This window comes from Emys orbicularis, chromosome 18, assembly GCF_028017835.1.
Source record: "Emys orbicularis isolate rEmyOrb1 chromosome 18, rEmyOrb1.hap1, whole genome shotgun sequence".
In the NCBI taxonomy this organism is placed as follows: domain Eukaryota; kingdom Metazoa; phylum Chordata; order Testudines; family Emydidae; genus Emys; species Emys orbicularis.
The window spans coordinates 9665670-9692734 of record NC_088700.1 but is presented as its reverse complement, the minus strand read 5'-3'; the positions used below and the strand labels follow the sequence as shown (position 1 = coordinate 9692734).

Genomic DNA, 27065 nt, shown 5'->3' with positions numbered 1-27065 from the left:
TCCTAAATCACAAAACATTGCAAAAATGTCTCAAAAGGCATTCTATTGGATGGTGGTGCACGGCACCCTGGGATACCTCCTGTGGTGCACCACGCTTTGCATCAATGCAAGCAGCCAAGTGTACACGTGCCCCAGCTACACACAAATTATGGTGGCTGTATGCCAGTGTAGACATGGCTTGAACCTGGCCTCTGAGATTGAATACAGCTCATTCTTGTGTCTCAGTGAAGTTATGTGTCATTCTCCTCATAGAACTGGAGTGAGTGGGAGTTTTGCCTGGATAGGCACTGCCAGATTGTTCCCTCAGGAGCTGGGAAATCATCTTGTTTCTTTGACACTCTAGATCTGTTTCTCCTCCCCCCAAATTGCTTCTTTACTTGTTGTTTACTTGGCTGTTAAAACTGGACCAAAGTTTCTATTCTTGCAGTGCCCTTTGGCTGTAACAAAATTGCAAATATTGCGCAAAAGCTTTCTCTCCACAGCTGTTCTTGTAAAAACTCCTGCAGCAACTGATTTCCCCCTCAGCTGCCCCTCTCTGCAGTGGATCAACTCTTTTATTTGTTTAAACTATGTATTCTTCACTTCCGCTCCATGTGATGCCTTGGACTAAACATTTTAATCACCCCAGGCCAGCCTTTGCTGCTGAGTGTCAGTAGCAGTTCCTTCAACATGACCATCAATTCAATTTTCCTAGCTTTTGCGGTGATCCCTCTGGGATTCTGCTGGCCAGCAGCTTTCCAAGAGGTAAGTCTGACCTCCAGATTGCAAGAATGCTTTTCCCCCTCTCTATAGAAATAGGACAATGTGCGTTCAAACCAAAATGTATCAAGCCCCGCGAATCAAGAAAGTACAACCATCTCCTCTGGGTGATCATTCTGTACTACAGACATCAAAATGAAAATGAATAATAGTGAAATTGCTGGAGTTCTGCGCAGGGTGGGTGGTGCTGAATAAAGTTTTATTTCCATTTGTTTTTGCTTTGAAAATGTAAAGCTGCTCTTTTTCTTTTTGCAGAAATTTCTCGAGGCGTTGGATGCAGAAGACGTTTTCTCTTATTTTGGCACCAGTGCAGTCCTTGATGGTATGCAAGCCTTCTTCCTTCTGAATTTTGTAATGTGTCATGTTTGTACATTTGTTTCTGATACTGTATATTTGCTATAAGTAAGCACACACTTTTATTGACATTAGCCCTGATCTGACCTGCAAACACTTATGCTTGTGATTGACTTTAGTAGTTTGGTTCAAGTGTGTAAATGTTTGCAGAATTGGGTCTGTTATTTGGAAATCCGATACAGTAATTCTTTTAGCACTTTTCTGTTTCACTTCCCCTTCTGCATATTGTTATTGTTTTAGTGCACAATTCATAGAAGGAAAGATTCTAAATAACCCTGGAACAGATCCAGATCAGCTGGGTACAAGATGTATAGACTATAATGATGATTTTATGTAAGTGTTTTTTGTAAACATTTCAAGAAAATATAATAATACTTTTAGATTGATAATAATTCAGGATTAAGATACTGTTTAGATTTAGGCGAGATTCTCAGGGCAGGGACATTGTGAACTTACATGTTTGTACAGTACCTAGCAATAATAATTTTCACTTCTATAATGCTTTACATCTGATGAACTCAAAATATCTTACCTCTTTGTCAAGTAAATTGTTCTCCCCATATACAAGTGGGGAAATGGGGGCACAGAGAGGTTACAAGTCTTGACCAAGTTCACACAGCAAGTCAGTTTCAGTGCTAATAGGAGAACCTGGACCTCCTGATCACCAGTTCTGTGCTTTAGCCGCAAGGTGATATATCATCAGTTTCGGGGTTGATAACAACACAGAGGACCAGGGTTATTGACATAATTAAAGGGAAAAGGCTCTTTGGAGAGTATTGTTTTTCATGGAAGCAGATAATTGTATTTATTTTCCCACACATCGTTATTATTACTGTTAAGCATGTCTATAATCCTAGTAATTTCTGGTATTTCTTCCAGTACCAGAATTTGTTATTGCTCTGCCAGCTTGTCCCTGTGAAGAGGACCAAGTTGAACCAAAATCTTGTAAAGTTCAACGCTGCTCCCTTAGGGCCTGGGGAGAACTCTATGCCTTTGAATTCCTAGAGGACCACGTCTTTCTTTCCTCTTCCTTCGTGAGCGATCGAAAGCTGAACTCCTCCGTTAGTTTACTAAAGCAATTCCCAGGCACCTGCGTTGCCGGTGGACAACTACTGCACCCTCCAGGGGCTGAATGTAGAGTCACTTACTGCGAAGGGCAGCTGGTGAGTATGCAGCATAGACTTTGAAATCAAAACATCGGCTGCATTTACAACCACTAATGACCAACGATGTTTTGCCATGTGCACTTGGCCAGTTGTCTCAGCATGAAGACCCAGGTGCCTAGAAAGCAAAGTGTCAGATCAGAAATAAGGGGTTAGAGCGAAATTCATTCCTGTGCAGAGGACCAGTGCGAGGACTATGCACTCCATAAAAGTTCCACTTTGACCTTGAAGGCGTTGTGAAGAATGCTTGGGGTGGAAGTGGAACTTATGTGGTGCATTGGCCTGGTGCTGGCCCCTCTGCCTAGGGATGAGTTTCACCCTGAGCTTGGAATGGAAGAAAATGCCCTGCCCTCTCGAAAACATAAGGGGATTTACTTTTTATTTATTGGTGACTAATTGATGGTGCTGGGTCCAAAGCCCAAAAGTTTGGAGCTGGGTCCAAACTTCCTTCAAGGTCTCAGGGGGTTCAGATCAGTTTTACAGAAGTGAGGTTGAGCTGAGAAATTCAAATCCAAATTTCCTCCAGAGTTTGAAGCGTTTCTGATCCGGTACTGTGGCTTGGGACCATCTCTCCTAGCTAGATAGCACTGTGAAGGCATTTCAGAGAGTCCAGAAAAGTCAGTGTCATTGCTCTGAAGGGTTTGCAGTTCAGTACAGTATATGGGATCACAATTCTGCCATGAGAAAATGTAGAAACAGGCAAAGAAAGGAATAAGCCGCTCCCCCCACACCTGCTCAAAGGGAGGAAGGTCTTGAAACACTTTTTTTTGGTCACCCCAATGCTGCCTCACTGAGCCTCCAGTGGCTTAATTTTTCAGAGCTTTTGGTCACCTGGCAGTTTGGTGTTCATCCAAATCCTTCTGCTAACGGGAGATCCCGATGATGTGTGAGGTACTCCGTGGCAATAATCATAATTAGCGTTGATTTAGTATCCTTTCCTATGAGGACCTGAAAGTGCTTTATAACATTAATGAACCAAGCGTCACACTGCCCTGAGGAAGGTAATAGTAACCCCGTTTTATAGACAAGAAAGCTGCGAGGATAATGCCTCACCCAGTGTTACACAGCAAGTTCGTGGTGGAGTCAGGAACTGAATATAAGAAGCCTAAAACCCTGTCCCTTGCTCTAACCACTAGACCACACTCCCTCCTAGATCCTAGTAGGATCCTACCGATCACAAACAAACAGGAAGCCTTTGGTTTTGCATCCTGATGTGCCAAACATGTTCAGTCTTGCCTGGGTGCAGCACCCATTTGGGAAATCTTGGCGGTAAAGGGGAGAGCGGGAGGAGAGGTGGCCTGTGACTTTCTCTTGGTGGTGAATGCTTCTGGAATAACGTAGGAGTGGGATTTTGCTTTCTTTAGCAAGGGGCCGTCATCGTGAATGAGGAAAAGATTCACATCAGGCCTGTGAGAAGCAAACACCTGAATGTGCTGGAAGACCCCAGCCTCCCCAGACCCCACATCATCTTCAGAGCGGCAGGGAGAGGGTCAAGGACGATAGGAGGTATTGGATGTCTTGGGGCCAAGAGAGGAACCCCTGGCCCAATTCTGCCCTCTCTTTTTGCCTGCAGTCAGTGGGGTTGCCTGAGTGACGGTGAGGGCAGGACTTATTGCCGTCACAACGTGTAAATGATGCTCTCATTGAGACCTGTGTAGTCCAGGAGCACTGTCTGTGCCTTGGAGAAGAGGCCGAGCTGCAGTCTATCACTCTCCCGTCTGCTTTCACCATTGCTAAAACAACATATAGCCTCAGTAAGGACTCAGGATTTATCTTGGTCGGATAGGCATGGCCTTGTCACTCACCAGTTACTGCCAAACACAAGAGCAAAGAGATATGAACTTCAGCTGAGGATGAGTCAGGACTCAGGGTATGTAGGTGGGATATCTTGTGCATGATAAATTACCAAGGGTGGCAGCAGCAGCTACTAGAAATCAGGGCAGATGGGAATTAGCTAAGTGTCTGGAGGAAGCAATGTATTGCTCATAAGTGTTCAATAGGTTGGGATGGACCTATGGGGCTTCCATGCCTTCTTCCATCCTAACCTCCCTTGTATTCCCTCACGTTGTAGAAAGAAAATCTCCTCGTCTCTGGAAAAGGGCAGAGGGGAGATTCATGCACCTGGAGCTGCTGGTGGTAGTGGGCCCTGATGTTTATCAGTTCCACAAAGAGGACACCGAGAGGTACATCCTTACCAACCTGAACATCGTGAGTGGCTTTCTGTTTGATTTCAGTGCCACATTTCCTGAGCCTATGGTGGCTTGTGTTGGAAGGGACCTCTGGGGGGGCGTCTGGCTAAGCCCTTAGCCAAATGTTCTGGAAGGGCCTCCACAGAAGTGAGTGGGAGCGCCCCTCCCCTGGGGACGTACAGAATACTGGACTGGGGTGCAAAGCAGCCACTTCAGTGTGCAGCCACCTGCTTTGCCTGGGCCATTGTACCCTCATCCAGGAAGCTGCAAGTATAAAGGAGGGCATTCACAAATGCGGGGAGTGCAGCTTTAAAGCCCCAATTGGAAAATGTGTCCCTTCATTTCCTTAGTAGCTGTTTGGGTGCTGGCTCCAGCATTAGGAGTTTATCCTTCAACGCCCATTGATTTCAGTGGGTGTTGGATTGGGCTGTATTTGAGTTAATCTATCATTTCACTGTGTGGCTTTTAACATTCTATTATTCATTTCTTCAGCGCTGCCCACCTTGCTCCAGGCAGGAACGTATCACTGTGTGTTCATGTGGATGGCAGGGGCTGGGGGACTCGGAGGGGTCTTGACATTCATTTTCACATCCTGTGAAATCCCCTGGTTCTCTCTCTCCAGGAGGCTTTTAATCCTATTAGTTAAATCGAGTGCACATTAGTGGACAGACTTTGTGGCTTCCACTGAGTTTAGTTCTCAGATGAATCCTGGTTCTGTTTGTAACGGGCGCATTTCATGCATCTGCCTGTTTCTTTCCCTGGTGAGTTGCAGATTTTATAATTGTCCATTCTAATGACCCAGTGTGTCACCTTGGCAGTGCATCCGGCTGGGACGGTGGAAGATCCTCGGTATGTGTAGGGAAGCCTCAGTATCAGTGCAGGGCACAGACAGGAGTCACACTGGCATCTTCATTATGAAACTCCTTCTGGCTCCTGGTTTTCCTTTTACAGGGTGCCGAGCTGCTGAGAGATGCCTCTCTGGGAGCTCAGCTCAGGGTTCACCTGATGAGAATGATGGTCCTGACAGAACCAGAGGTAGAACATGGGGGGGGGGGGGGTTTGTTCACAACCCTTAGAAGGGTCTGTCACAGGTGAGGCTGAGCCCAGCTCCCCTCAGAGGGCTAGCCAGCCTGTGACAGGGCCACTAAAGGGGAGGCATATGAAGATGTGCCTTCTCTTTAGGTGGGTATGAACATCACCACGAACATCACCTCCTCGCTGGTCAGTGTCTGCGAGTGGAGCAAGAAGGTCAATCCCCAGAATGACTCAGATCCCCTGCACGCCGACCTTGTCCTGTATGTGACCAGGTAACAGAACTCCCCTGACTGAGGGGAGATTAGAGACGTAAGGTCAGGCTGGCAGAGTCAGGCGAACCGCAGCAACTGCTGGACGTGCTCAGCTGGGATGGCAGGAAAATGTGCAGCCTTTGGAGAGGGGCCTTACAATTCTCCTTGCGGGTGGCTTGCTGTGGTGTAGAAAGCCCTCATGCCAATTGTTCCCCTGGTCTGGAAGGGGCAGGTATTCTGCATGTCCGCACCCACCAGCTCCCAGAGCACAGATGGGGCTGAATGCTCAACAATTCCACTTCCTCAGCTTCAGTGTTAATGGGAATATCCCAGCCCGGCTGTGGCGGACTCAGCACAATTCCAGCTGAGGCCTGCGACCCCAGCAATGTTTGCATGATCACGGGAGGCTCATGTGAGGGCAGAAAAGTCTAGAAGAGGCAGAAACCCAGTGGTTGTTATAGAGAAATTCCCCAGCTACAGAGATTTCCTCTGACTCACACATTTGCTTGGCTCCCAGGCTCACATTATTCTCAATTGACCGTAGCTAATGACACCCGACAATCTCCCATTGAATGTAATGTCCTTGTTTAGTTGCTCTTCTCTGCACAGAGGGGATTCTTGTATCTGTCTCCTGCACACAGGGTTATATCTAATCAACACGTGCTGGGTAGGGTGGTACCTGAGCAGGTTCTAGGTAAATAGAAGTGGCTGGTAAATACCTGGTGAGGTTGAGCTGGGAGAGGCTAAAGACATTTTCAATGGACAATGTTCACGGCTTGGGTTTTTAATCCTAATGGATCTGCTCTCCCGTTTCCCCCCCACCTGTCTCACCCTTCTCTGAGGTTTGACCTGGAGTTACCCGATGGAAACAAGCAGCTGCGTGGAGTCACCCAGCTCGGGGGAGCCTGCTCCTCCTCCTGGAGCTGCGTTATCACTGAGGACACTGGCTTCGACTTGGGAGTCACCATAGCCCATGAGATCGGGCACAGGTCAGAGGGCAAGACCCAGAGAGTCACGAAGTGTCAGCCCTTTCACTCAGAGAAAATCGGCCCCTGTTTGCAAGCTGAGTTCAGGGAGCGAGCAAATCCCCTCGGGCGGTGCTGGGGTTCCCTAAGGTTCAGGTCCATCCTTAGGATTTATGGGGCCCTACACAGTATTATTAAACTGGTGCCCCTATGCCCAACTTGGGGCACAGCCACCACCCCCACCTGTGGACCCCCAGAAGACCCGCCCCCATTGCTGACACACACCAAGCTTCGTATGCAGCAGACACTGTGGCAGCCCGGGCTCACAGCCCGGGGTGGGAGGATGAGGCAGCAAAGGATACCAAGCCGCCCAGCCCTCCTCACGGTGGCGGAGAGTCACAGTTCCCTGCAGAGACCCCCGTGCCCTCTCCCTCATGCAGAATGCGCCGCACTGGCGCAAAATTTTTGGGTGCCCTACGCAGCCAGGTATGCTGCGTATGCCTAAGGACAGCCCTGCTCAGGTTGCTTGAAACCCAACTCTGGAGAGAAGGAATGGGAATGAGGGGCCCAATCCTGCAAGGTTCTGAGCTCCCTTAACTCCCATCGTCTTCACTGGGAGCTGAGGGCACTCATCGCCTCAGGAGGTACTCAGCACTCTGCACAGAGCCGATCCTCTTCTGCATGGACGTCCTCCGTGCTCGGCTCAGTGTGCCACCAGCTGGATTCCAGCCCCTCAGAGGGCACAGGTCACCTTTGCTAATCAATGTGGTGGGGTCTTGGTCCAGAGAATGGTGGGGACTCCCGGTGGCATGGCGGGGCGTGGTGACGAGAACACCGTGCAGTGAGTTACCTATGGGCGGGTTGAGGATAACGAGGGGAAGACTGGCGATGTAGAAAAACACAACAAAACAGAGGTTGAGATTTATAATCCCTGCTCCAAATTCTTGGCTGGTGTAAATTTGTGCAGCTCTGGTGATATCAGCCGGCCTGTGCTCGTTTATGCCAGTGGAGAATTTGGCCCGTTATTTTGCTTGAGCCATGTCATTCACATCCAAACGTTTCCATCTGCCTCAGGTATAATGGAGCCTCTTCATCACCCTTTCCTCAATCCTTCGTCCCTCTTAGCCTGTGTAAACTCTTCAGCACAGAGACCATCTTTTCCTAGGTGTATGGACAGTGCCAAGCACAAGGGGGTCCTGATCCTGACTGGGGCGTAGAGGCACTAATGTAATGTCAATAATACCCAGTAAGCACTAGCGTTCTTCAGGAGAAAGCGCAGCGTGCTATGGAGAAAGGGAGGGAGATGGAATTAGAACAAAACGTAGTGGAAACTTCAATATTAATTAACACTTTGCACTTCCCTCCCATTGCATCTCTCCACATTGGGCTGAGGGTCTGAGAGCACTTTATGAACGGTGAATTACGCCTCGCACCACTGCCACGTAGCAGGGAAATACTATTGACCCCCTTTTACAAAGGGAGACACTAAGGCACAGAGAAGGGAAGTGACTTAGCCAAGATCACTCACGCGCTCCCGGAATAGAACGCAGGAGTGGTGCCTCCCAGCTGGGGGTTGAAACTGCGCTCCGTTCCTGCAATATAACACCAGGAGATCAGCTGGAGATTATCGATAACGCCTCCCGCCCCTTTATCTCTTGTGGCAGTTTTGGACTCCATCACGATGGCGAAGGAAACCGGTGCAGTGGGAGTGGCAACGTCATGGGCTCCGAAGGCAGCCGCAACAGCGTGGACCTGGTCTGGTCGGACTGCAGCAGAGAACAGTTCCTTGCCTTTCTCAGGTAGAAGGAACCAGCTGTTCTCCATGCTCCTCGGCATGTCTGCGCTGGGGGGAGGAGAAAGGCAAGGAACGAGGTGGGGGACTCTCGGAGAATGAGGCGCTGTAACTCCTCGGGGGGTTGTTTGATTTTCGGAATGAACAAGTGGTGAAGAGAGCAGACCTCTCTGAGCCTAGCCCAATGCTCACGTTTCCCGGGACACCAATAATGAGCTCCCAGACTGAAGGCCTTGCGCCTGTGTTAGCGTATGTGCGTGTCCTTGCTGGCTGTGTGCGGGAAAGTGATGTCTCTTGTGGCTTTCCCAGGACAGGCCAAGCAAGCTGCTTGAACGACCTGCCGGACCTGGAGGGCAGCATCCCCGGGTGGAAGCCTGGCTTATATTATGGCGCAGACGAGCAGTGTAAAATAGCCTTTGGGAGCGCAGCCACGGCGTGCACCTTTGCCAGGAATGACATTGTAGGTACAATACTTTCCATCCCCTCGGGCTTCTGGCTGGTAACGGCCACCCCCAAAGTACTGCAGCTGGGACGGGCGTGGTGGCGCAGCAGCATGGTGGGCTGGCATTGAGGGGGGTCAATGTTCATCTGTGGGGGGGCTCTCGGCAGAGAGCAGGCTTAAAAAGAATTTGGATCACTTGCCCCTTTTTCTGCCCCTCCTCTCTCTCCTCCACTCAAGTCTCCTCTTCATTATGATTTAACATTTGCATTGCAATAGTGCCCACAGAGCCTGACCTGGTCAGGGCCATGCTGCGCTAGGTGCTGTACAAATACACAGGGAGAGAGACGCCGTGTGGTGAGGAGCTCTCCCTCTTCCCTCTCTTGTTCTACTCCATCTCTTTGCTCTCCGGATCCCCTTTGGCCCCTCCCTTGTACAAGACTGTGTGGCTCCCTGCTGTTTGCAGGCCATGCACAGCATTGTTAATGCGTCTCGTTAACAAGGAAACACTAATCCGGCTGCAAACCTCAGCCGCAGCGACCAACCCTCATCCTGTGCCATAACGATTGGCAGTGCCAGTCGCTGGAAGCGCCTACAATGCCTGCCACATGCAGCATGGGCCTCACCTCTTTCCACTCGAAATGGAGACGCTCAGGAAATTGCCTAGGCCCTTGGGATTTGGAGGGAGAGAGCAGGTGCTGGCTTCCTGCTAGAAGGAAGCGGCTGGGTGGGTGTGGGTAAGGCATGCTTGTCTTCCTGCTGCTCCCCGGTATCCTGTGAGTGCCGAGCACACACAGAGCCATGGCCCGGCCTAGGGAAGCCATCTACCGTGGTCTGCAGTGTTCTGGCTGGGAGGCGTGGGGGTCCTATGTTGGTGAGATGGGGCGGGAGCTCAGGTTGAGTGACTGGCACAACAGCCTCGGGCACGCACTGAACAGCCTGGCTTCCCTGCCTTCCCAGGACATGTGCAGAATTCTCTCTTGCCACACCCATTGGGCTGACCAGACCAGCTGTACACGCCTTCTTGTTCCCCTTCTGGATGGGACCGAGTGTGGGATCAATAAGGTAAAGAGTTTCCAGGCGCTGTGAAGATTGGAGGTGGGAGTGGGTGGCTGCCGGGCACACGGGGGGGCAGGGCGGTGCAGTGGGTGACTGTAGGGCACATTGGATGGTTGGGTGGCGGAGTGGGTGGCTACAGGGCATAGTGGATGGCTGGTACAATGGGACGAATGAGCTTTCCTATGTAGAGAGCTAAGTCTGAAGAGTGATGGAGAATCCACCACCAGCCTTGGTAAATTGCTCCAAGGGTTAATTAACCTCATTGTTAAAAATTTGCACCTTTTTTCCCGTCTGAATTTGTCTGGTGTCACCTTCCAGCCGTTGGACTGGGTTATCCCTCTGTCTGCTGGACTGAAGAGCCCGTTATCAAATATGCTATCGGCATAGGATGTTTTCACTGTTTGTCCCCCACGGGAGGTAGAGCTGGAGGAGAAGATGCCTCGCTCAGCTCCTCCCCTCACGATTTGGGGTCCAATTTCCCTCCCCTCCCCTCCCAGGCAGGGGAGTGACTGAGGCACAAGATACTGGACCCTTCCAGTTGCATTTTTCCCAGCCGAAGGGGCAGAGCCCCCCCGCTCCCTGCAGTATTAGTTGTGGCACTGCTGTTGCTGATCTCGGTGGTGTTCTGGGTTGCAGTGGTGCTCCAAGGGACGCTGTAGCTCTCTGGAAGAGCTGAACCCTGTGGCCGTGGTGCATGGGCAGTGGTCCAGCTGGAGCCCCCTCACCGCTTGCTCCCGCAGCTGCGGAGGAGGAGTTGTAACGAGAAGACGACTCTGTAACAACCCCAGGTAAAGACTTTCCCCTTTCCCGGCAGCGCCATTGGAGGTGCTCGCAGGGCCCTCCGGCTGTTTACAGGCCCAAAGTGTTCGTGCTTCCGCTTGTTTCACATGTTCGAGTTCATTTAAACGTGGGCTGGCGTCCTGCGCTGTACCCAGCTTCGGATGTGCCGCGTGTTTTGCCAGTGTAACAAGTTCCTTGTGTCTCTACTGACCGTGTGTGTCATTCTCAGGTCTCGTTGCCTTTCCACTGCCCAGGCGTGTCATTGTCCGGATGAGTCTTTTCAGTGCCTTGATCCCTGTGTCGCTCCATTCTTCTTCTTAGCATATGCGCAACGTGCCTCAGGTGGCACATGACCAGGATTCATCACTGAATTTGGTCTGCTGGTTGGGTCATTAGCTTCCCCGGCCTGGGAGTGCGACATGAACGCTGATCCATGCCCCCCGTCGCTCCATTGATTGGCTGCATCACTGACCCGTGTAGCTGTCGTTTCATTAGCCGGCTCGGTGTGGCTGTCCACGAGCCAGAGCTTGCTGCTGCTGCTGGGCACTCCCGGATCCTGTGTATTTGGATGATCAGGATCCTCTGTTTCCTCACTGTGGGGCAGCTCTTCCAGCCTCCCGCCTGGCTGCCTGTGGACCCACATGTCTGTTGTTTTCAGGCCTGCTTTCGGGGGTCAGGAGTGCAGGGGAGCAGACCTCCAGGCTGAGATGTGCAATACGCAGGTAGGCTGCCTTCTCTAGCTCCGCAGGCATCACACACATGGCCAAGCAATGCACTGTCAGTTTATATGCCACTTTTAACCCTTTAAGAACTGTACCATCCAGGGCCACAGCTTTGAGAGTTGAAACAATTGATTTCCCTGGGAAGGAAACCAAGCGTTGGGCATGCAGTCTCCATCTGTGTGACAAGACAGGTATTTGTTCCACTGTCACTGAGGCCAATTACTGACTAACAACTGACCAGCCCCATCAATCTTTAATAAAGCATCTTATCTGGGACCCCTCAGAGAGCCGGCCAGGCACTCCGAGGGACGGGTAATTCCCAGCCCAGGTAGATGGACAGCTGCTAGCTTTGGTTGAGCTAGCATGCAAGTGGCCATGATGGTGCGGGTGACAGCATGCGCTAGCCACTTGAGTACTGACCTAGGGTCTTGGACGGGATTGTACTTGGGCAGCCAGCCTGTCCCAGTGCCTGTGTCGCCATGGCAACACTGCAGCTTTTAGCGCAATAGCTCAATCAAATCTGGTGTGAGTCTGTCCACCCGAGCTGAAGATTACCCCTCTAGCTGCAATGTACATACCCCGAGTCCTTTCAGTGCGGGACTGTGCTCAACAGGGGCCATGCTTGTATTGTTCACATTTTCCCCAGGCATTTATTTTGGATAAGTAGGAAAGATAACATCATCTGCAAACCATCTATCTCCCATTCCTAGACCATCTCCTCCTCCCCAAATTCTCCTGCAACTTCACTTCAATGGGATAGTCTTCTTCATTTGCTATTTTTCTATTTGTCAGCTGCTGCTTTTCACCCCAGAGGTGGCTGCACTTAGGTAGTGGGTGAAGTGGTTCCTGGGATTCTGCTCTTATTATATTCCATTTCACTTTCCTTGCATTAAATAATCTTCCTCTTCCATAGGCCTGTTTGACCTCCCAGTTGGAGTTTATGGCTGACCAGTGTGCTGCGACAAATGTAAAGCCGCTGTATCTCATTCCAGAAGTCCCGTCTTTTTATAAGTGGACGTCGGCTGCTGCTTATGCCAAAGGTAAAGAGGGAGAGAGAGAGACAGTGGTTCCTTTGGGATAGAGAACCCCCAGTGCAGCCTAGAGTCCTGATCTTAATGGCAAATCAAATGGCAGCTTTACTGGTGGTTACAGCCTTTCCTGACAATTCCTTTTGCCTTCTTCCCATAGTGCAATTGACTCTCTTGTGCCTTTTTGCTTGAGTAACTCTGCCTTTCTCCCCATGTCTGTCACCCCAGGGGATACCCTGTGCAAACACATGTGCAAGGCAGAGAAGAAGAATTTCATGGTGAGCCGTGGGGTCAGTTTCACCGATGGAACCAGGTGTGAGCAGAGCAACGGCAGAGCTGAAGTGGCTTTCGATCTGTGCGTGATGGGCAGCTGCAGGGTAAGGATTTTCCTCCCCGCAAGTGGATGGTGGATCCGGGCCAAGCTTCAGACATGGGATCTAAATGGTCTCAAAGGAGTCACCTCCTTGAGGAACAAGCAAACTGCGACCCAAACTTTTGAGGCTGGCTCTTCTATAAGACCAGGATTTGTTATGGCTGTTTGGACTTTTGGACTAACTAATTGGGCATCCCGCTTGTGCATCCAATACCAACCCTCCCCAGCTAGTCCACCCTGCTGATTATACAGTACTGTACATGTGTGTGTAATTCCTTCCTGACCAGTGCAGCAATCAGTTTATACCTTGATGCGTGAGACTGAAATAACCTTGTTATCAATTCAGCTTGCATAGCTATATATGTTGTTAAGGTAAGTGGGCAGACCTGGACAGAACTAATTCTCCTGCAGGAGAGGTTTGCCTAGAGTCATACAGTGGGGTCAGTGGCAAAATGAGGAATAGAATTTAAGAATCCTGACTCTAAAAGCCACGGTGTAACCACCATCTGCGCTTGCTTCCTCTGCCCATGTGTATCCGTGCTCACTGGGGTTACAAAGAGAAAGGTAGCTTAAAGAATGTAACACAGGAAATGCCACTTCGATCACTTCACGTTCTTCCCAGAATAAGCCGGTCTTGTGGCTCTACCCTTTGCTCAGGTGTTTGGCTGTGACGGCAGGATGGACTCTGGGATGGGGATGGACTCCTGCAGGGTGTGCGGGGGAGACAACGCCACGTGCACCAGAGTGAGCGGCTCTTACACAGAAGGAAAAGCCAAAGGTCTGCAAGCCACAGCCCCGCTCTCCACATCAGGGTCTATCTCAGTTGCCGGATGCCCCCAAAGCAGAGGCCGAGCTCGGTGCTGTCCCTATGCAGCTTCTTGGCTGTGGTTTTGCTTGTTTCGGTTTTGTGTGGGATATGCTGGTGGAGGCTGTCAGAGATGGAGACTGATGAGATTAATGCTCATGGAGCCTGGGTTCCCCGCTGAGCCCTTTGCAGTGTGGCTTCCCTTGTTGCCACGGGCAGGGATCCTCAACTCTGGCCTGTGGGGACAAGCTCAGCCTAGCTGAGTTCTGTAAAGCAGGGGGGCTGCCTGAGCAGTAAAATGTTGATCTGCCTGAGCTAGCCCCTGCCGTCACCCTCACGTAGACGTCTCTGGATGGTAGTTTTAAAAATTAAAAGTGAGCGGAGGACGCTGAGGCCATCTTCCCAGGGCTGCCACTGATTCAGTTAAAGCTCTCTTGTCTCTATTCGTCCCAGAGGTGACTCTGAAGTCAGTGGAGTGACACCGGGGGGAATTTAGTTCTCTGTGCCTCCGCCTGTCCTTCCGTAGTATAGCGATATAATACCTTCCGTGCAGGGGAGTTTAGAGGGTTAATTACTGTCTGTAAAGTGCTTTGAGATCCTCGGAAGGTGCACCGTGAGGGCAAGGACTGTAATTACAAATCCCTCCGCTCCTTACAGAAGGTGCAAAAGTGAATGTGACCGCCTCTTCTCTGTGTTCGTTTCCCAGAGTATGTTACGTTTCTAGCCCTGCCTCACAAGACCACCCTCGTCTACGTTGCCAATCGCAAACCCCTCTTCACACATTTGGGTGAGTATAATGGGAAGGCTACCGGGCCGGTTTGGTTCCTGTGCCCCCAAACACGCAGGCAGTCTCGAGAAAAGGCAGACTGGGGGGAAGGGTCCTGGCAGTGCAATCTCATCACTTGTAGGGTACTCTCTGTAGAGAAGCGGGGGAAGCTCCATTGCTTGGGAGGTTTAAAATAGACTGGAGAGGTCACTAGTGGATGCATAGAAGGAAGCCATTGTCTCTAGTTGATTCTCTGAACACACAATACCTCTCTGCCCTGACTACCATTGATGCTTCTCTAGCTGTGAAGGTCCAAGGTCGGTATGTGGTGGCTGGGAGGGAGAGAATCTCCTTGAACACCACCTATCCATCGGTAATAGAGGACAACCAGATCAAATACAGGGTGTTTCTCACCGAGGACAACCTGCCAAGCCTGGAGGAAGTCCATGTCGATGGGCCAACCCAAGAGGACATTGAGATACAGGTAGCTCGGTAGGGCTGGAAGGGGGATAGCCAGAACTGGCTTGGGGCTGCGTGGCTCAGGGCTAAGACCTACAAGGCAGAGTCTGATGGTGGTTGAGGCTTTGCTGATTCCCCCACAGCAGCAGAAATTGAGCTCCATGCTGGTGATGGTTTCCTTATCCTTGGAAATGGTTGAGCACATGTTCCCTGTGGGTTTTCTGTAGACTTAGGTGAAGGCTGGATGGGGGAAGAAAGGAGAAAACAGCGGAATCCTGGCAGCAAATCTCCCTTGTGATGCAAGAGGTCGGTTCCCTTCCCAGGAACAAACCTGGTGGAATTACTGTTTCTCTAATTAAGCAGTTCCCATCGTTCATTACCGAGGTTCATGCTCCAGTAGCAGACACACACATGCTGAGGCAAAGCCACCCAGAAGAAGGATGTCCCTATCAGGACGTGAATTCAGATTTGGGTTTTGGTTTTTATGGCAGACTTAATCTGAGTTTGAATGATTGGAAGTGATAAATAGAGCCAGTGTTAACTTGAAATGTTTACAAAGAACATTGGCTTCATAGTGTCTATCCAGTGCCCAATGGATGAGTGTTCACAGCGTAAGTCTCCCCAATACAGCTTGCTCTACTTGCCTGTCTCAGCAGAGGCAAGAGGGCTGAACTGGCCACAGAGACTCTACTGCCATCAGAGGCAGACCCTCTGAGTTGGGGGCGAGTGCTGGTGGGGAGCAGCAGTGGGAGAAAAGATTGCATTGTCCCTGCCTGTGCTGTAACACACAGAGATTGTCACACTCCAGGGCTTTTCACCCAGCACCTTTCACGAGCACTACATCAATTAGAGAGTATAATGAGAAGTGATAATCAGGATAACGAAGAGGCTGCAGACACTATGTTTCAGTTAATTTATAAATTCTGGAATTAAACAGGAACAGTCAAAGCTGCGGGAAGGAATTTAATACAGATGATGCTATTTTGTGTGTAAGGGACTTCTGAGTAGGGCAGCAAGAGTTGATTGCCTGTACCATATAGAAAGGAAGTGTCACAATTGGACCAGAGACTGTACTTGTGGCCAATCAGAAACCAGCACTGCCGCGATTCTATTAGTGGTACCTGATTGGTTGAGAAGTTCTTTTAAGGCCTTATGTCCTAATTCTGGACCATTTTTAGAATGCTGAGTTTAAAAACTTTTATTAGGGAATACTAATAAACTCTCCAGCATGCTGATTGGCTGACAGAAATTCCATTGGCATTGATACAACCAGATGTTTATTAGAGGTGGGTATGAAAAGAAACCCCAGCTACTGGAGTGTTTGGAATCCACATCCAGATCTTGCACCCAGGTTCCATCTTTGCTATCCATGTGCTCAGACACATTCCTCTGACTTGATCTGGATACGCAACACCATACTGACCTGGGTTAAGCTCTAGATTTCTACACTCTTCTCCTTCCCAGGTTTATAGGAAGTATGGGAAAGAATATGGAGATGTCACCAACCCAGATATCACCTTCAGCTACTTTATACCAAAGGAGAAACAGACACATGTGTGGATTCCTCAGTTCAGGACCTGCTCGGCGAGCTGTGGGGAAGGTGAGGCAGATGTGAGAACCAATGGTTAATTGGGGGAAGCTGCTCAGGCTTGGAGGTTGACTGGCTGCTATCCACCTAAGTCCTCAAAGCTTCTGGACTCACTTTGTTTATTGAAAGAAATACTCTTGGTATCGGTTTCATACATTTTATTAAAACTTATTAAACAAACTGAAATTTTAAAAAGTGGCCAGATCTAAGCTGTTATTACTAATATTAAATTAAACTAAGAATAAAGCAGTACAGCTATCAAATCATGATCAAATCAACAAGCTAGATTCAACAATGGATTGGAATTAAATCCTCAAATTAATACTCAATATAACCAATCCTTATAAACGCCAAAGAGGATTCTAAGAAGGTGGCTGTGCATTTGGTTATAAACCCCAGCCAAAGAATTTGGTCAAAGTCCATCAAGTCTATGATTTAGAGCCAGTGAAGTGTCTTAATACTGAAACCAAATTATTACCTAATGTCTAGACGATCTAGAGCTGGATGAATTTTTTTGCACAAAACTTTTTTTATTTCTGTTTTGGAACTGGACTAACAGTTCAACAGCTTATCTCTTAGAACCTTCCTCTTGATCGTGAAAAAGTTACTTTAAAATCTTTCAAGAAATAGAGTTTTAAAAGTTTATATAAGGGCTGAATTCCCATATTTGTTCTTTCTCTGACACATTTCGGGATTCACTTCTGTCTTATTGGACAAAGGGAACTCACAGTTTCTTTCTGTAAGAGCAAAGACCAGCCCGTAAGTCAGCCTAGAATTTCCTTTCCCTTTTTCAGCTGGGGACCTCAGCAATGGCGGTTCTAATATTTTACTGAACTTTCATTCCCAGGGGTGCTACTGGTCGATCACTCCTGCTTTGACCAGACCAGGAATGAAATAACAGATGATCAGCAGTGCTTGGAAACTCCACAGCCCCCTTCCAGGCAGGAGCCCTGTGCCACGGCACCATGCCCACAAGGGTGAGTATTCCTGAACGGCCTTTTCCACCACTAAGCTAAAGTCTCTTATCACTAGAGATGGGCATAGCTGGCTCTTGTCCTTTCACAGCTGGGTGGCGGGGGACTTCGGCCCCTGCAGTGCCACATGTGGGGGTGGAGCGATGGAGCGGCTGGTTCGCTGTATGAAGAAAGAAGGGGGCTTGATCCTGACTCTTCCCGATTCCAAATGCACGGATGCTCCCAAACCTGCCTCCACCAAGGCATGCAGCACTGAGATGTGTCCCATAAGGTAATTCAGAGGCCCCCTGAATGTGTGTGTGGGGGGGATAAATCATTGACTCTTTCTCCCCTTGTTTTGTGTGACAGTCCCATGGTCAGGGTGGGTTATTGCATGTTCTTCATTCCTGAGGGCTCCTTGTTCCTGCCCGGGCCACGTAACCATTTCTGTTCCTATGTCCTTCACAGTGACTCCTGCGGGGGCAACAGCTCCTCAAGCTGGGAGTGTGGGGACTCAGCCATGAGGGGATGTTTGCCCTTCCTTTCCAATCACAGAGACCAAGTGTTCTCCCCAGCAGCACGGCTCTTAATCGGGAGAAGGTCTAAGTGTTGTCTAGGCTGGAGTAGGGGACTGGGAGCCAGAACGCCTGGGTTCTTTAATCAGCTCAGCCACTACTTGCTGTGAGACCTCTTGAACATATCACGTCACCCCTCCGTGACTCGGTTTCCCCATATGTGAAATGGGAGTAGTAATTCCTACCTACTGAAGGTGGTGTGAGGGTCAGCTGATTCATGTTTATAAAGTGCTTTGAGATCCTTGAGTGGTGCTATTATTTCCCATGTAGATGGAAGGAATCTGAGCTGGGCAAATGCTCTGCCATCTGTGGGGTTGGAGTCACCCAGCAGAACGTGACCTGTGTCCAGATTCTTGATGGACTGGAGACCACAGTAGACGACAGCCTGTGCCTAGCGGAAGAAAAACCTCTCGCTTTTGTGCCATGTGTGGTTAACATCTGTCCTCTAGGCTGGAACACAGTGAGTACGCTGGCCTGGCTAATGGGGAACCTCACACACTGGCCCGCGGAGGATCCCAGGCTGGGAAGGACCATTTTCTTGCTGGAGGTTGAGAGGGTGTTACGCACAGAGGACAGCTCATTAGTCCAGAGTCCCATGTAGTCGCTGCAGGAGCCTTGCTCACCTTAGATAATGCTGCCGGGTTCATCAGGCTTTGGTGGGGGTGATTTAATTCTGGGAGGGGCCAGCTAAACCCCCTTGGGCATCATCCCACCCGCTTTCCTTCCCTCGCAGCCGTATTGCTCCAAGCAAAGCAGAGGCGGAAATGCTTTCGCATCTATCACAGAGAGCCATCCCCTCATGAAATCACCTCCAGTAAAGAAACCCGTGGGGCCGTCTGTCAGAGGGAGCCTGGCATTCGCAAACAGACTGCAGAATGAAACTGGAAGATGGAGGGGGAGTTGATTGGCTCTGGGGATTGTTAATGGGGTGTAGAGACTGTCCCCTGCAGGTCATTGGTTCTAAGCCAGCCTGGGTAAGGCGTGACTGAAAGTGATGGCTATCTAAGGTAGGTCAGCGATCTGGAGACAATGTGTGTCCATGTCAGAGACCCACCCCCACAGTGGGAACCAAGAGGTGCCCATGTAGGCAGTCTCAGCCAAGGGGCCAGAGACTTACTGGCCATGAAGTCTGGAGGGGCTCTCTCGCCACACGGCTCAGCCTTATTGGTGGGGCCCTGTGAGGGAAACGTCTCTTGAGCATGCTGTGTGGGATAAACGCGGGGTTTGGCCTCCAGGGCTGTCGGGCGTCTTTCGCCAGCACTAAAATCTACAGGCCAGTGTCCCACTAAAATAGTTAAAAGGAAAATGCTCAAATCTGTCTCTCTTCAGTCACAGAGGGAGATTCTTGTGGGGGCTTAGATGCACAGCTTGCATCACTGAGGGGGAGTCCTGGGGGTCCAGCCTTGCATACCAGTTTGGAATCTGCCCCTGCTCCAGCGGAAGCGTGGGGAAGTGTCTGTGAGAGAGATCACAGGTGCTGTGGGCATGGTCCAGAGCACTCTGACACGAATGAAAAGACTCCCTTGGTTCCAATGGGCTTGACTCAGGCCCTGGGCGAGCAGCAGCTGCCAGTCACTTGTTTTTTGCTGCTCTGTTGGAAGCAGGACAATTCGCCCTCACGGGAAGAGCTGGTGCCATTTGGGAGTATCCAGAAGGAAAATCGCCCGGTGCATGTCTGGAGCCCTCTCGTTGGCGAATGCACCGTGACCTGTGGCGGAGGTGAGATGCTTGTGATGCTGCACGGAAACATTCTTTGTTCTGGGGATGAGCTCGGCAGCCTCGTGCATTCGTGCAATTAACCTTTCACCACTGAGGAGTGGGGTGCGTGTGTGGCTGTGGTGACAAGTACACAGAGTCTGGAAGAGTTAGGGGCGCATGGCTCGGGGCTTGGAGCGAGGGTGCAGAGCCTTCCCCTGTAATGTTCCTGGTTTGAATCCACAGTAGGCTGGTACTAATAGAAGGTTCCGGGAGCTTGGGCAGAGCTTGCTTGATCTATAAACAGCACTGAGCTCCAGCGTGAGGCTGCTGCTATCATAAATGATCTTGTTTCAACAGTCGCATCCATGCCATGCTATCAGACTGTCTCCCCTTCCCGTCTAGGTGTGGCCCAGCTTCGTTATGTGTGTGTGGCTTTCGAGACCAAAGAAGAAACCCAAGAGAAACATTGTAATCAAGTGCCAAAGCCAGCGAGCAGGCTGGAAAGCTGCAATCCCATGCTGTGCCCTCCAAGGTACGAGACAGGTCTCTTTTCACTGTCAGCCTCCAGGGATGGGGTCAGCTGTTTCCCGCAGGGGAAGTGTTGTGTGGGTCCTGGTAGAGATGTTCTCTCCATTCTTGTCCCTGCCAGTTGGGAGGTGAAGGAGCTGGCTGCATGCCCAGTGAGCTGTGGAGGAGGGAGAATACCACTCTCTCTTCGCTGTGTAAGACAAGAAGGAAATACAACCCGTCCTCTTCCTCATTCCAAATGTGGTAGGATGCCCAGGCCAGACAGCACCAAGGAGTGCGGCACTGATCCATGCCCAGCAAGGTAACTGCTAGTCGCTTTAGGGCCTGGGTATAACTGAGTGAACCCCTTGCATGCTTATGTGCCATGGGAAACCTTAGCCCAATACCCCTGACACTTCACTACCTCGGAGCGGGGAGGAGCCCCGTTGTAACAAATCTGGGGTTGTAAAAGTGGACACCACAGTTACCACCTAAATTGTGCTTAGACATTCCAGTACCCCAGGCATCTACCATGTGAACTAAAGGACAATCAGCTGTAGCCTTAAATAGGGCTGACAGCCTCTGCAGGCAAATCTCCCAAATAAGCCCATTAAGAAAATCTTTGGATCTAGTTCTCTGGAGGTTGGACCCCAAATCCACCTTAGTTCACTGATGGCCGGGGGATGGCTCGCTGAGGGTTGGAGTCACTCATTGATGGCTGCGTTGTTCCCAGGTGGCATTACAAAATGGACTTGTGTAGCGTAAGCTGCGGAGGAGGTGTGCTGCGCAGGGTCCTGTACTGTGCGAGGGAGACCGGGGACAAGGTGGAAGAGATTGTAGCAGATGCACAGTGTCATGGTTTGCCTCGCCCAGAGGAGCAGGAGCTATGTAATCTGGAGCCGTGCCCTCCAAGGTCATTGTAATCACACTCACCAAGACCGCGTGTGCCTGGGGAGAGTGTGTGTCTTTAAAAGTGCCATGGACTCAACCCAGTGTGGTCGGGGAGCCAGGTTACAGAGGGGACCTCTGGATTGTCACTCTCCAGAAGCTGGAGACAAAGTGCTTTTGTGCTCTAGAGGAAGGGTGTTCACTGCCCAGTCACTTCTGACCCCGTAACTTCAGGACGGAGATGCACAGCAGGGTGGTAGTGGAAGCATGTTCAGCACAGGCTGGCTAGGAGGGCGTGTGGCTTCTAGTATCTGTCTTTGTTTTTGATGCTGCAGGAGGCTGTTTACTGGGCTGAAATAACACAAGAGTTGGTCTGTTCAGGATAAGTCAGTTTCAGGGGGGTGGAAATATCACGAGAAGACCAGATCTTGACTCATTTCAGCCCGTACATGTCTCCCTAGGGGAGGGGGGAAAGGGCTTGTGATGCACGTGCTGTGAACACCCATGCAAATATTGAGCTCATGGGGTTTCGGCAAAACCCGAAGATGCTGCTCTACAGCTTTCAGAGGACCCACTTCCACACCATCCCCAGATATTCTAACCTCGCCACAGGGACTGGCTCTGTTTCAGATGTGGATTGGAGCCACGGTCAGCTGGGATGATCCCAGGCTGCAGTGTGCATGTGGCTGAGGAAGGGAGTCTATGGATGACTGGGAAAGTGGGAAGATGAGGAAGTCTCAGGGTGTGCTTTTTAGCAGGGGCTGGTGGGAGGAGGGGAATCAGTCCTCACTGAATTTTCTCCTTCCCCTTGGATCAGATGGAAAATAGCAGTGACTGGTTCGTGTTCCTCTTCTTGTGGGCTCGGCCTAGCCACGCAGTTGATCACCTGTGTCCAGCTCCGTCAAGGCCTAGAGACCGAGCTGGAAGAGAGTTCGTGTCCGGAGGCCGAGAAACCCCTCCCCAGCATCCCCTGTTTCATCAGAATGTGCTCCTATGAGTGGGGTTTCAGCGAATGGACAGAGGTACCTGCTACCCTTCTAACGCAGCGCTAGGTGCAGGAGCTGTGCAGCCCCCTGGCTTCATAGCAAATGCCAGGACTACCGTTATAGGAGAAATAACTCCTCTCTCGCACACTGCATGGTGTTAGCATCCATCAAAATACCAAACTGTTCCTAGGGATGTCATCCATCTTGCCTTCCTCTCTCCCTCCCTGAGCAGGGTATCTGTGCAGCCCCCACGTTGCTAGACTTCTGGTCTTTGGCTGCTGTTTAAAAATTGCCGTTGCATGTTTTGGGGCGATGTGCTCCGTGCAAATCTTTTCTGAACTTTGGTCAAACCCTTCCCCTGTCAGACACCCACCTAATCACTATTGTGCATGAGTATTGATACATCTGTGGGTCTCAGGGTCCTTCGGTAAGGTGGCTCAGCACTTTAATCTCCATTTCACAGCTGGGGAAACTCAAGGACGTAAAGGTTAAATGCGTTGGCCAATATCAGTGGAACAGCTGAGACTATAACCCAGGTCTCCCTACTCCTGGATGTGCACTTTAGCCATTGAACCTCCTTCCCCCTGCATAGAACCCTGACTGTGGATTTATAAAGGCCTCTGGGTTTCTTCCGCTGCAGTGCTCAGCGTCATGTGGGAATGGCATTCAGATGCGGCAGGATTTCTGCCTCAATCCGAAAACCCACGAGCACGTGAACCCCGTCTTCTGCATGCGCTCCCCCAAGCCCATCACGGTGCGTGGCTGCTCTGCCAGCCCCTGTCCTGAGCAGCCTGCGGTGGATGGGTCCTCGGGATCAGAACACCAGATACCAACTTCAGCTACGAACCTGATAACGACAGCAGCCACCATTTATCCCGAGAGGCCGGAATACAAAGCCCTGGATCGTCTTCCAACCAGGGTGCTGGCTCCTTCACCCAAACGCCCCGAGGAGCTTTCAGCGGGGGAGGAGGACACTGATGAAGCGTACAGTTAGGTGGTGATTACATAGGGTGATGTCCTTAGCCAGTACTCCAGCCAGGAGTCTGAGAGTCCTCCCGCACTTAGGCAGTACTCTGGCAGGGAGCATGGGAGCACTCCAGTAGGAAATTTGTTTGGGTCAAGACTTCAGATTCCTGGCTCATGATCATTGAAAATCAAATGAAATTCATTGCAGAGCCTAGTTCCGGCCCACAGCAAGCTCAGATCCAGGGCAGCTCCCTCTCAGCTCAGGAGGGTGAAAGCCCCAAGCGAGTACAGCACATTGGTATGGCTAGTGACGGGCAAGTTCTGCTCAGAGTTCACCTGTTCTGCTTTGCTGTGAAGAGCATCTCGCTAGGAGCTGCATGGAACATTCATAGCACAAGCCAGAAGCCCCCGGTACGCACCTTGATTCAGGTTTGCTGCAGACTGAAAAGTCGGAGCGGATTCACTGTGGGTCTTGCTGTGGGTCACGCCTTCCAGGCGTCATGGGCTACCCATCAGAAGGGAGTTACGAGCAACAGCTCTCTTCCCAGGGCCTCCTGCATTCTTTGAACTGCAAGCACCTCAGGGCTGTGTGTCTTGTACAGAGGTCAAGCACACTGTTGGCACGTGTTCAGGAGCAGTGATCGCAGTCTCTGCTCCAAGGAGCTTGCAGACAGTACGGTGCACATGCCATGATGTATAGGGAGTGGTGTCAGTGGGCGTACGTTCCTCCTCCTGCGCGTACTCATCCCCGGCGTCTGTGCTTTTGGTTTTATTGCGCAGGTGTCTGTGGGAGGCTCTTCCTCAACTCCACCGGGGTCATCAACATGACCGGCTTGCAGGTCAGTGACTGCACGGTTTCCATCGGACGCCCCTTGGGGGAAGTGGTAACAGTCCAGGTGCTGGAGAGCTCCCTAAACTGCAGTGCAGGTACGTTCCGGAGCCAGCAGAGCGCATCCCTGGCAGGGGACTTCCAGAACCCTGCGTCTGCCTCCTCCTTGTTACTTCTATGTACACGTTTGCTGGGAGTCCTGCACGTCCATTGTTGGGGACAGGCACCAGGGTGTTCTCAATAGAGGGTCTCCAGCTATGGACCAGCCCAAGTGCGTTAGCCCCTGAAACACTACGCAAGGTTTATCTTTTCGGTCAAGTCTTTGCCAGGTGGGACTAAATTAAGCCATTGCCTTTTCTTTCCCAATTTTTTCTGATTTCTTCCTTGACTGGTGATAGGTATGTGCATGGTGGGGTAGGGTGGGGGTGAAAATTACTTCCCATTTTGGTCTGTTATAAAGTGATGCTTTTCATGTGTGATGGGCCCCGATGCTGCAATGATGGGGTCTGTGCAGGCTAATAAAGTAAATCAAATCACTTTCATGGCTGACATTGACGAGCTAAGGGGTAGATGTAAGAAATATGGGTTGGAATTCCATGGCCTGTCTGACACAGGAAGTCAGACCAGATGATCATAACAGCCCCTTTCAGCCTTAAAAACGAAGGACGGATGTGTATTCTGAGCTTCTCATGATATAAGTGTAAGTTCCACCAGGGGCTTCTCATTGAATCATGGGTCTTATGCTCCCAAGTGCAGTTCATTTACTGCCTGGAACCAGAACACATCAAATATTCTGTGATTCCAGATAACCACCTACTGGGAAATACTATAAAAGTTTTTCAAAATAAAGCACACAGATATATAGAAATGTTTAAGTCCAACCCAATAGCTCTTATGTAGAACAGTCTTACATACTTTACAAGCAGTGTCTTAGACAGTGAATTACTAGGTTTAGCAACGAGTCATTTACCCACTAAACATCTGCTTCTGTTTTTAAGTTTTCTTCTCCTGATCAAGAATCCTCCCATCCCCAAATCTCTCCTGAACTGTTCTCTTCGTTCTTGTCTTGTGCTTGTTTATCTTGCCTTACACAGATTAGAAAATGTTCAGGGCAGAGACCACGTCATAATTATATTTGTAAAGCCCTGGATAACTTGTGGTGCTACTTAAATGTTTTTAAGTTCCTTAATAAAGTGCGTCGTGTATTAGTGTTAATGCAGAAATGACCGCAGGGCCATGATGGAGCGCAGCCCTTGGTGACGGTGACTCCATCTTTGAGATGAGACATGAAACCAAGGTCCTGGCCACTGGTGGTCATTAAAGAGTTCACGGCACCTTTTTAGCAAGGTATTAGCGACAGCCTCCTTGCCAGATTCCAGTGTGCCCAATTATAATCTTGCTCCTTAAAATATCCTTGTGGTTTCATTTAGATACCTGATTCTTCTCCACTTCTTTTCTTGAACTGTTACATAGCGCTGTTGTGTGCTGTTAAACAGCTGCTGTGTTCCATGCCAGAGGTGCTGCATTTCATTGATGGGTGAAGTGATCATTACCTTAGTCTCTAAAGCAATTTCTTAGAGCTGTAAAGTATACGCCTGTCTGTTGTATCAGACTGTGCCATCACGACAGCGTGTGTGTTCTCATGTAGGTGTATATGAGGCACAAGATTGCAAACAGATGTCACATGGGAATGTGCAGGTTCCTGCTGAGGACTTGGCATGACGCTTGGCCCTTTTTCCAGTCAGTTTTTTGCATCTGTCTTCCTCAGAGGGTTTACATCTTTGATTGACAGTTGCTATCCATTCACGTCTGTCCTTGGCTGTGTCTTCAAAGTTATCACCATTTATGCCGCAGAAAGTGAGACTCTGCTTAAGGGAAGCGTTTTCATTGACCACTCTTCCTGCGATCATTGCCTCGACGCTGTTTTTTTTGCTTTTTCACGGATGTTAAACTTTGAGACTTTCTCTGTAAAGTACTTTGCGGTAAAAGGGTCCTTTATCACTATTTAATTTTATTACAGGGGAGATCGTGCTGTTTGCTGGACGGATGATGTGGCGGACAGGTTGTAAGAAGCTGACGGTGTCATCCGTAAACTCCAGGACCAACACATTGATGGTGAGACAGCGCCTCCTGCTGCCAGGGAATGGTGTTGTTCTTCAGTACAACAGCAAGGCAGCTGCAAAAAAATATTATCAAGGTACTTTGCTGAACTCTTCACTGTGGCTTTAGGGCATGGGCAGGGAAAGCAAGGCCCACTGAGTTTCACTGGGCAGTTCATGGCTGCCCATGGAGACCAAAGGGCCCAGAGATGTTGCTCCTTCACCAGGGAGGCCTCTCAGCTGAAGGCAGAATATTGAATGTTGGGTTCAGTCGTCTCCATTGGCTGCCCTTCTGTATTGAGGCGGAGTCCCTGCAAGATGCTTGCACGTGCTTGGAGATCCCCTTCTGGAGTGCACCGGGGAACTTTCTGGGCGTGCTTTCTTTTGTATGGACGTACCAAACAGTGTTCCAAATTGCTTTCTCTCCTACCCCGCTTCCCCATCCCAGACTGTGATGTGCAGCTGTTTGGTCCCTGGGGTGAAATAGTGAATCCCGGACAGTTGCCGGACCCAAAACGACAAGTGGCATGTCGGACCTTTATCAACGTGGCTCCACGGTATCGCATAGCCATCCATGCCCTCTACATGGACCTGGGGACTGAAAACAACCAAACACACTCCAATTACATCTCGGTGAGACATCAGCCTGGGGCGGGGCACCTCTAGCTCACGCTTTTCCCATCACAGGCCCTGAGAAGTTTGCTTCTACGTTCGAGCTTCAAAGCACATTGGAAATCATATCGAGCCAATTCTGATCTCAGTTACACCAGTGTAATGTGATGCGCTTCTCTGAGGCATCCTGGCATAGCACAAACAATTCTCTTGCTTGAAAGAGGCAGACTGCTATGTGATTGTGATTCATTCCTTTCTTTGTTCAGATACGCGATGTGAATGCCATGAAGACAACAGTGTTTCGTGGGAAACAGCTGTTCTTCTGGGAATCGTCGGGGAGCCAGGCTGAAATTGAATTTAATGAAGGCTTTACAGAAGATCGTGTCAGTTTCCGAGCAGAGTACTGGGTCAGAAAGCCCAGATAA

General features: G+C 50.1%; 1 protein-coding gene across 1 annotated transcript; it reads left to right on the top strand.

The window, feature by feature from the left end:
* Window positions 1–669: 669 nt before the first annotated feature.
* On the top strand, window positions 670–27065 carry ADAMTS13 (ADAM metallopeptidase with thrombospondin type 1 motif 13). The gene is made up of 32 exons (XM_065418869.1): window positions 670–744; window positions 1015–1081; window positions 1993–2276; window positions 3641–3782; window positions 4348–4484; window positions 5417–5500; window positions 5648–5772; window positions 6594–6740; window positions 8381–8515; window positions 8818–8968; window positions 9908–10012; window positions 10643–10794; window positions 11445–11508; window positions 12422–12548; window positions 12765–12913; window positions 13567–13687; window positions 14421–14501; window positions 14783–14964; window positions 16404–16539; window positions 17375–17504; window positions 17593–17772; window positions 18326–18515; window positions 19657–19774; window positions 20156–20285; window positions 20403–20582; window positions 20994–21173; window positions 21966–22170; window positions 22775–23123; window positions 23881–24027; window positions 25950–26126; window positions 26477–26661; window positions 26907–27065. Exons 1-32 carry the CDS (start codon window positions 670–672, stop codon window positions 27063–27065), a joined length of 4794 nt encoding a protein of 1597 aa, XP_065274941.1.

Bases quoted from the DNA above. Each gene is read 5' to 3' on its own strand.
- ADAMTS13 (XM_065418869.1), top strand. From the start codon at position 670: ATGACCATCAATTCAATTTTCCTAGCTTTTGCGGTGATCCCTCTGGGA. The intron at 5,773-6,593 runs GTAACAGAACTC...CCCTTCTCTGAG, and splicing joins CTTGTCCTGTATGTGACCAG to GTTTGACCTGGAGTTACCCG. The intron at 20,286-20,402 runs GTACGAGACAGG...TGTCCCTGCCAG, and splicing joins CCCATGCTGTGCCCTCCAAG to TTGGGAGGTGAAGGAGCTGG.